Source organism: Vicugna pacos, chromosome 4, assembly GCF_048564905.1.
Source record: "Vicugna pacos chromosome 4, VicPac4, whole genome shotgun sequence".
NCBI lineage: Eukaryota > Metazoa > Chordata > Mammalia > Artiodactyla > Camelidae > Vicugna > Vicugna pacos.
In genome coordinates, this window is record NC_132990.1 from 1,654,101 (window position 1) to 1,664,086 (window position 9,986).

Consider the following 9,986-nt stretch of genomic DNA (forward strand, 5'->3'; position numbering starts at 1 on the left):
TTTCTCTGCGGGAGCATCCTGGTCCAGCTGAGGGTTTCCAACACGCTGGGCTTTGACTGCTCATCTGGGCACTGGTTAGCTGTATGGTGTGTTTAGTTTGCGAAAATGTATCAGGCTGTGAGTTCTGATATCTGCACTGTTCTGCGTACATATTATATTTCTACTAAAGTCAAAAGTTAAAAAATAATAAATTTAAAACAACTTTCTGAAGTAAAACAAAAAAGAGAGAAGCAGAAAAGAGCAATTATCACTGCACGATGAGGTCGTCACAATACCATCCCACAGCACAGAAGAGTTTCCAAATGCACTTCATGAAGCAAGTGTAACAATAACCCTGAACCACACAGCCTGCACACACACACGCACGAAACAGACATGATACGACTTACGAAGAGCAGGACAAAATATTGAACTTCTAGCAAACAGAACCCAACGGCACATTACAACAGACAATACAACAAATACCAAACGCCAAGCGGGGTTTACTCCAAGGCTGTAGAGGAGGTTCAACAGAAGGAAACCATTAACGTGATCCTCACGTTAGTAACACTAAGCAGAGTGTTAACCTCTCGTTAACGATCATCTTCATGGAGGCAAAAAACACACTTGACAAAATTCACTCATCTATGTGAAAACAAGCAAAATGGCAAGTGCTGGCTACTGCCATAAATAAAACACACCTCAGCTCAATGCCAGCACCTTACTTAACAGGGAGACACTAGAGGCTTTCCTGCTCAAGCCAGAAACCACGGAAGGCCAAAATATTCGCCAATTTACGTTAAAATAGGTTAAGTATTAAATTCTAGGATGTGGGAGAAACATTTACCGGCTCTTGAATGCTACATCCTGCCTGCTGGGGTAACCAGAAGCACTCCTGAAGTTTCTATGAAACTTTGGCCTTCTTGTGACTAATTTCTGTAAAGGGCTCTTTCTACCAGTTATGTCAGAGTGGACAGAGACTCGGGAACGTCTTTTCTTTCCAGCTCACTTGGGACTAAAGAAAGAATTTACAACACTCCTAAAGAATATCACTTTTATCATCACTTGAATGGTAAGGGGTCAGAGCTGTCCTGAAAGGATGCTTGCAGACATTAGCGAAACACAGAACAGGCGGAATGGCTCAATATGCAATACCGCTTAAAGCCTCTCCAGACGGGACAGAATCAAAAAGAGGTGTTGGGGAGGATGTGAAGAACTGAAGCACCTGACCCCTGCCGACAGAGTGTAAAATGGTGCTCTGGAAAATGGCTTGGTGGTTTGTTAAAAAATTAAAAACACACCAATCGGCCGAAGTGTCAAGGCATTAAAGCCAAAGCGGTGTGAGGAACTGCTGTGTCCTGAAGGGGACCAAGGAGACAGGAGCTAAGTGCACCACGCGCCCACCAAGCAGGGTCTGAAAAGCAGGAAGCTGTCCTGGGCTGGCGCTCACTGCCCGACGGGCACGGCCGTGTTACGGATATGCAGGAGGGCCGTGTGCGGTGTTCTGGGGAGCCGGGGCACTGTACCAACAATTTACTCTCAGATGATGCAGAGGAAAACCTTCTTTGTATTGTTCTTACACTATTTTTATACACTTAAGATGGCCGAAAATTCTGTTAAATATACAGCATTTAAAACATCTTAACTTATTACATAAGAAAACATCATGCCCTCCCCTTACACTCTCTCCCCTTTTAATTATTTTGGTTTTCTTCACGGCACCTACCAGTAGCTGAAGCATCATGTGCGCAGGACAGACAGTCCGCCTGCCCCTCTGAGAGTAAACTCCTGCAAGCGCTGGAACCGGGTCTGGTCTCCACGCTGCTCCAGTGCCGGCACAGTGGCCAGTGCACAGGGTGTTCATATGTGTTCAATAAGTTAACCTGTAGTCTTATTATGGTTTAAAATAAATTCATTTACCATCCCCTCCCCCAAAACACGCACACATCACTCCCCCACAGCAACTCTACCCCTGTGTACCCAAGAGAAGTTAAACTGTATGTCCACATCAGAACTTAAGAGATGAATGTTCATGGCAGAGTCATTCACAGCAGACAAAAACTGGAGACACTCTAACTGTCTATAATCTAGTGAAGCCATCCAATTAATTACTATTTGAAAACAAAAAGCAACAGAACTCTTAGGCCTGGCAATAACACAGACAGAAAACATTATTAATATTTTAATCAAGAAATCGAGAAGACAAAATAAAAAATAAAAATAGATGAAAGCCAAATTTCTTCTCTCTAGCACAGGGAACTATATTCAGTATCTTGTAGTAACCTTTAATGAAAACATATGAAACTAAATATATGTATATGTCTATATATGTATGACTAAAATATTATGATGTATACCAGAAATTGACACACTGTACCTGACTATAACTCAATTAAATAGTTTTTAAGCAATAAGCAAATAAAAATATCACTTATTCAAATAGTATTAATATTTCAAGTAAGAAATCCTTCATAAAACCAGCATCGTTAACCAACATTTACTAAATACTAATAAAGCACAATATAAATTAAACTTATATTAAATATCATCAACCTGAAGGTTCAAGGCTATATTCTGGACCCAGGATTCTAATATTCTAGAATTTATAGTTGGCTCTTACATGAGAAAGGAGAAAAAGAATTACACTAAGAGGACTTGACACTGCACCTAATAGAGACGCAAGTCACGTAAGTCGACGACCTGGACAGAAGTTACCAGATCTAAATCATTTTCAGACGAGGAAATATTCTTATCAGATTTAAGAAAAACAAAAAACAAAAAAAAACCCCTTTCAACTGACATGTCATGAAACTAAAGACTTTCTTCAGTACACATAGAAGCATTCAGTCCTTCGAAGGGCCCAAGGGCATGATAGGCAATTCCTAGCCTCTCACAATGGAACCTGGTGATTGGCACACTTACCAGCAGGTGCACAGCACTTAGATCTATGCCAGAGGAGCGATGCTGTGGGCCATACAATCTTTACCTTCAAGGACCTTATTTTCTTTAGATCTGACCTAATTTAACTTCCCTTATGGCTCCTACGGCTCTGAGTTCAAGTGAATCTTCACAGCTCTATACTGTAAAGCCCTCTGTTCCTAAAGAGAATGAAAATATTCAACTCTTCTTCCTTTTTTTTTTTTAAAGAATTTTAACTAGTCTTTTCACTTAGCTAGCATACTTGGTAAAACATTCCCTCTACGCATTTCCAAAATTAAGACCATGCAAATTCAAACACGATTCTGAAATAAATTTGCTTGTAAGAGTAAAATACCCTAAAATTCCAAATGTATTATTAATAACACTAAGGGAAACAGAGAGTAATAAAAGGGCTCTGGCAACGGAAAAAGGATCTCAGTCTACAATCTCAAGCCTCACTCTTTAGTTGTGAGACCTCAGGAACTGGCTTCACCTCAAAATACTTTCTCATCTGAGAGAGCACTGCCCTTCCCTCTCTGCAGGGTGGCTGTTGAGGTAACATGAGGTAACCTAGCACAGTACCTGACACGAAGTGTTCAGAAATAGTTTGCTTCCTTCCTTCGGCACAAAGGACACACTCACATGAAGGTTTAGGTGTAAGGGAGCCTACACTTCCACAACTCTCCATCAACACAAAATACGACATGTAGTTCGTTCTAATACAACAACAACAACAACAACAACAACAACAGCAGCAGCAGCAGCAGCAGCAGCAGCAGCAGCAGCAGCGACACCCTCACCCCTATTCCACCAATGCCGCTGAGGAATCGGGAGCCAGACAAGGTAGCTTGGAAGTACTTTTGCAAGAACTCCATCAGGGCGGCATACACACTGAGCACTAAAGCTGTAACAGGGAAAGTCCGCAGTCATTGTGCTAAAGCGCCTGGATGCCTTTATGCTAGTACGACAGCTCACGAGGTTCGGTAAAAGGGGGAAACAGTCAAATTAGGCCCCATTCCAAGTGACCCCTTAAGAAATAAAGACAGCGATGCTGACTTATCCTTCCTGAAACGTCAACAGTACCATCCCCAAGTCCATTTAAAAACCTCAAGATTGAAACAGTCCACACCAACACTGGTGCCGCTTCCTGCCGTTTAGAAAGCCTGCGCAGGAGAGCACCCCTGGCAGCACGCAAGGTGCTGAACCAAAGCCGGCCGCGGAAAACGGAGGCGAGGGGGGCAAACAAGATGATGATTTCGGGGTCGTGCACACACGCCGCTGCCAAACGCTTTCCAGACCGCGGCCGCCGCCGCCGGCACCTGAAGGGAATTCGCGGCTTCACAGTCGGACGTCAAGGGAAGCCCGCGAGGCCAGCACTCGGCGGTGATGGGCCGGTTCCCGTCCTGGGGGGTCCCTGGGTGCCACGGTCCCGACCTCCACCCCACCCTCCAGGGCCGCCCAGGGAAGGGCCGTCCCGAGAAGCGCCGCGAGCAACGCCCCAGCGCGAGAGGCCTGGCCCGACCCGAGACCCTCGGCGCGCGGACAGCAGAGCAGCCCGCCTGGGGTCGGGACCGGGCTCGGGCTCGGGGGCTCGGGGTCGCGGGGCCGGGGCCGACGCCGCAGCTGCGGGCGGGCACAACCGGCACGCTAGGGGCGGACACTTACCACTCGACGCCGCGGGAGCCCTCGCCGAGGTGGCAGGTTGCTGCAGCGCGGCACGCGGTCGATCACCTGCCCGCGGAGCACCTCGGGGCGCGCGCGGCCGCCGCCCGGCCAGCGCCGCGCCTCCCGGAGGGACCGCGCCGCCGCCGCTGCAGCCGCCGCCGCTGCAGCCGCTGCCGCCGCTGGCCGCGGCAAGCAGGGCCGCCGTCGCTCTGGAAAGCCGCAGGGCTGCCAGCCGCTCCAACTGACCGCCGCCTGCCCGACGAAATGACCCTTGGGCTGGAGCCCTCGCCGAGGTGGCAGGTTGCTGCAGCGCGGCACGCGGTCGAACACCTGCCCGCGGGGCACCTCGGGGCGCGCGCCCGCCGCCGCCGCCGCCGCCGCCGCCGCGCTGGACACGAAGTTCCGCGGCTGCCGCTCGGCCAGCGCCGCGCCTCCCGGAGGGACCTCGCCGCCGCCGCCGCCGCCGCTGTCTGAGGGAGCAGGACCGGCACGGTTGGGGAGACCCAACAAGCCGCCGTCCGCTCGACCAACTGCCGCCAGCCTGCCTAACTGAACCTTTTGCGGGGGGAGGGAGGGCGGGGCTGAGGAGGGCGCCGGGGCGGGGCCGGGTAGAGCACGCGCGCGGATTGGCTCCCGTGGCCCGGGGGCGGGTCTGGTGGCCACACAGATTTCTACTCTAGTCTTTTTCCTATTAGGAACAATTCTGCTGTGAACTTTTGTACACAAGTTTTTTCTTTTTCTGAAACCAAATTACTCACTGCAATTTTACTTGAACTTCATAGATGACAAAAACTAAAACAAAAATAGAGTAATTCCTGCACTTCAAATAAATGTATCTTTGTAACTGGAAATATTGTTTGATAAAAGATCTCTATGACGTACAAAAAGAGCTAATGATAAATAAATAGATAAATAAATAAATAGATAAATAAATAAATAAAATTATGAAATGCATTAAACTATTGATTCCGTTTTGAAAGATTAACATTAATAGATTCCCTTCTGAATTTTGAATAGTTATATATATTTTTAAAACATTGTTCATTTTTGCAATATTTCAAGTCTAGTTGGTAACTATAATTCCTAGGATTTATAAAAGCTTGTTTCAAATATAGAACACGCTCACAATTTAAAGTTAACATAATACAAAATACCATACATTGAGAAGTTTCACTTCCACTCTTGTGACATTAGTTTCCCCTGCCATTATTAGATAACTACTTAGTTTCTTATATATTTCCAATGTTTCAGATACAACCAAAAATGAAAATACACCTTATTTCCCACTTTTCTCACAATTGTACATTTTTTTAATTTAACAATATTTTTGGATAATTTTCCTTATGCATACATAAACATGCGTGTTTCCATTCTTTTTAATAACTATGGTACTTTGTTGTGGGATGTACCTGTCTCAGATCAATGGATCCTCGGTTTTTGTTTTTAATGTTACAAAATTACAAATAATGCTGCAATGAATAACCACATATATACATCATTTCATATGTGAGGAGGTTTTATAAAAATCTTAGATCCATAATTATTTAATGCTTTTTGTATTTAACTCTTTTCATAGATGAAATACCTTAAAAAACAAAACTATTTTCTCTATTCCTGAGGGATGTTTGCTGATATCCTTGTTTAGCTTCTCTCTGATCTCATCAGATTTCATTGTCAAGCAATATCTTTTTTTTTCAATAGACTTTATTCTTTTGAACAGTTTCAGGTTCACAACAGAATTGAGCAGAAAATACAGAGAGTTCACATATAGCCCTCCCCACCCACACATATGTACTCCCCTACCCTCAACATCCCTCATCAGTTTGGCATATTTGGTACAATCGATGAACCAACATGGTCACATTATTATCAACCAAAGTCCATGGTTTGCATTAGGGTTTACTCTTGATGTTGTACATTCTATGGGTTTTGACAAATGCATAATGACATGTAGCCACTGTAAATCATATAGAATAATTTCATTGCCCTAAAAATCCCTTGTGCTCCATCTATTCACTCCTCCCTTCCTCCCTCTCCTCAAACCCCCTGGAAACCATCATCTTTTTATTGTTTCTGTAGCTGTGCCTTTTCCAGAATGTCATTTGGTTGGAATCATGCAGTTAACAGCCTTTTCAGACAGGCTTCTTTCATTTAGTAATATGTCTTTGAAGTTTCCTCCATGTCTTTCATGGCTTGATCATTTTTTTAACTGCACATGTATTTTTAAATTTACATATATGTACTGTTCATTGTTCCTAAGAACATTTAGAGCTTTAGCTTTTTAAACTTACACAGTTATCACAGGAATGAAGCCAACCACAAAATAAAAAGTAGCTCAAAAAGATACATACACTTTGCTATTAGCAGCAGCATCATTTATAATTGCCAAGATATGGAAACATCCTAAGTGCAAATCAATAGTTGAATAGATAATGGAGATGCAGCATGGAATGGAATACAACTCACCCATTAAAAAGAAGGATATTTTGCCATTTGTGGCCCTTCGCTTTTCTTTTTTTCACGTCAAAAACCAGAATTTTGTAACTGGCAGAGACATTTCCATTACATCAAAAACAACAAGATACCTAGAAATAAACTTAACCAGGGAGGTTGCCTATACTCTGAAAACCGAAATGACACAAAGAAATGGAAAGTCTTCATGTGCTCTTGGTTTGGAAGAATCAACACTATCAAAATGGCCACACTACCCAAAGCGATCCACAGATCCAACCCAAGCCCCATCCCAATAGTCATGGCATTCCTCACAGAACTAGAACAAACAATTCCAAAATGTATAAGGAACCACAAAAGACTGCAAACAGCCAAAGCAATCTGTTGTAGGTCTCTTTTATTTCTTCTCTTTCTTCTCTTTTCTTATGGTTTGATGACTACAGAAGGTTAACATTAGTTGTAAAGCTGGTCTGGTGGTGATGAAATGTTTTAGTTTTAGTTTATGTGTGAAGCTTTTGATTTCTCCATCAATGTACACTTTAACTTTAAAAAAATGGAGAAGAGAGAAAGAATGGACTTCAGTTAAGATTTCAAAGAGCGTCCAGGTTGGTGGACAGGTGGAGATTCAGGGAGAGTGGTGCCCTCCATTGAAGCGTCTTGTCGTTTCCCCATGCGTTGCCCTGTGCATCTCTTCCATCTGGCTCTTACTGAGTTACATCCTTTTATAATACACCAGCGAGCTTGTAAGTAAGGTTTCTCTGTGTTCTGTGAGCTACTCTAGCAAGTTAATTGACCTGGAGGGGGTTTTGGAAAGGTCTGATTTATAGCCAGTTGGTCAGAAATGCTATCTCCAGGTAGACAGTGTCAGAATTTAGTTGAAATGTAGAAGGGCTAGCTGCTGTCCTGCGGATTGCTTGCTGGTAGTGTGGGGAACCCTCCCAACACACACACTGGAATTGGTCAAAACATCTATCTAGGGAAACTGCCACGAACCCTGACAACCCTTCACAGAGACCAAGGAACCCGAGGAGATTCCCCTTGAGGCTCTCAGCGAGTATCAGGACACCTTGGAGGAGCTGCTGGGGCCTGTCCTCTCAGCCACTGGGGAGCCAGAAGCAGCATGCCCTGAGGACGGGACCTACCCGGACCCGGGTCTCCTGAGCTACATGGACCAGCTGTGTTCCCAGGAAGACTTTGTCTCCAAGGTGGGCTGGGCCTGGAGCCTGGGGGCTGCAAGATTCCAGGGACTCCCATTCTCAGCACCCAGGATTGGGGTTCTGCGCAGGCCTTTGGGACTTAAGCTCTGCTACTTGTCCCTGAGCTCGGGGGGGGGGGGGGCTGACTGCCACGGTGCTGTAAAACATGCCACCTTGTAGAGAATGGGGTGGGTCTCTGCTGTTCACTTTTGCTCCAGGTGTTCGTGGCTCACAGGTTACTCCTGGCCAAGGACGCTCACAGCCTTTTCCTTCCATCTTAGGTGGAGGACATCATTCACCCTCAGTTCCTGGTGGGTTTACTTTCCCCAGAGTCACAGCTGGATCCCTTGGCACTGGCTGACAAGTTAGAACAGGAGGAAGGACTCACCCTTGAAGAGGTGAGCCAGAGGAGCGGGGGGGCATTCAGGGAGACAAGGGAGGGAGGGAGGGACTCCAGGTAGAAGAGGGAAGGCACGGGACACCCAGGGAACCAAGGGGGGCAGGACCCAGGTGAGCCGGGGGAGGGATCGGACCCCAGAACAGGAGGCCCACAGGGCTCTGCTAAACCTTTTCCTGCCTGGAAGGCCTGGCACTGTGGAGGGCCTGCTAGGGACTGGGGGCAGTGCAGGACCATAGGAAGGAGAGGACGGGGGCCCAGTGAGAAAGGAAGGACACACAGCTGGGAATAAGGCCCAGGAGGACAGCAGGAGTGCTACAGTGTGCATTCTTTGATTGGACTCCTGGAGACATCCCCCCATCTGTCCCCCAGTGCCACCATTCCGCTGCCCAGCCCTCCTTCTCTCCTCACCCGTCTATTTGCGGCCAGTAACCGTCCACTTCCCTCCTAACAGCTGGTGCAGAAACCACTCCTGACCCTGAACGAGGAGTTGGGTGAGTCTGATGTCACCCAAGATGCCCAGAGGCGTGACCACGGCCCCCAGCTAGGGGTCAGCGATGAAGAAAGCCCACCAGAGACTGAGTCCAAGGAACCTGCGACCAGCAGCGGAACAGAGAGTGGCCTCCTCAGACCCAAACTCTATATGCACTCTCCAGGACATGAGGCTTTCCCTACATGCCAGGCTGGACAGCCCCTCTCTGCTCCCCAGGGTCAGAGGCGCACTGCACCGAGCCTGGGACCCAGGGACGCCTCAACTGTCAGAGAGACCTCTCCTCTTAGGGAGGACGCAGGGCCAGGGCCAGGGGGTGGGTCCAGTGAGGACAAAGAGGAGGTTCCCAGTCTGGACTTTATCTTGGCCACTCAGTACTGCCTCATGCCCTGGGGAGGGAAGTCCCACAGCTCTGCCCCAGGGCCCTTGAGATTTCTCTGCCCTGGAGTTCAGGGGGCTCGCCAAGGCCCCTCCCCTCAGAGGATCGGACCTAGCGCAGCTCCTCCACCAGCTGCCAGACCTAGGAAGCGGGATCTGTGTGGAGGCCAGGGGCCTGATGACAAGCTGCCCCAGCCCAAGCCTGACCTCGGGATCTCTGGGACGCCAGCCTTGCCTCCGGGGCCGGTGCGCCCCTCACAACCGAAAAAGAGGAGGTGTGACCCATCTGTTGGAGGGAGTGGGAGGAGGAGGAGAAAGAGGCACTGCAACAAGTAATCAGCCTCCAGTGCCAGGTCCCCAGGGGACCTTAGGGGCTCTTCCTCATCCAGTGCTGAGCCTGCTGATGTACAGGACAGGGAGGGGGGCAGGGAGGGAGTGCGGGACCATGAGGGCCAGGGTGCGGTGGGGTGGGGTGGTGGGAGCTGGAGGGTGGGGGAGGTGGGTCTGGGTG

The 9,986-nt window shown here is 47.7% G+C and overlaps 1 protein-coding gene across 1 annotated transcript; it reads left to right on the plus strand.

Annotated features, from left to right (window-relative positions):
* The first annotated feature begins 5,981 nt into the window (after positions 1-5,981).
* LOC140695957 (NUT family member 2G-like) lies at positions 5,982-9,914 on the plus strand. The gene is made up of 3 exons (XM_072959088.1): positions 5,982-8,219; positions 8,492-8,608; positions 9,062-9,914. The coding sequence occupies exons 1-3, from the start codon at positions 8,181-8,183 to the stop codon at positions 9,809-9,811; spliced, it is 906 nt and encodes a 301-aa protein (XP_072815189.1). The 5' UTR covers positions 5,982-8,180; the 3' UTR covers positions 9,812-9,914.
* The last annotated feature ends 72 nt before the right edge of the window (positions 9,915-9,986 follow it).

Bases quoted from the DNA above. Each gene is read 5' to 3' on its own strand.
- LOC140695957 (XM_072959088.1), top strand. From the start codon at position 8,181: ATGGACCAGCTGTGTTCCCAGGAAGACTTTGTCTCCAAG. The intron at 8,220-8,491 runs GTGGGCTGGGCC...CTTCCATCTTAG, and splicing joins AGGAAGACTTTGTCTCCAAG to GTGGAGGACATCATTCACCC. The intron at 8,609-9,061 runs GTGAGCCAGAGG...CCCTCCTAACAG, and splicing joins AAGGACTCACCCTTGAAGAG to CTGGTGCAGAAACCACTCCT.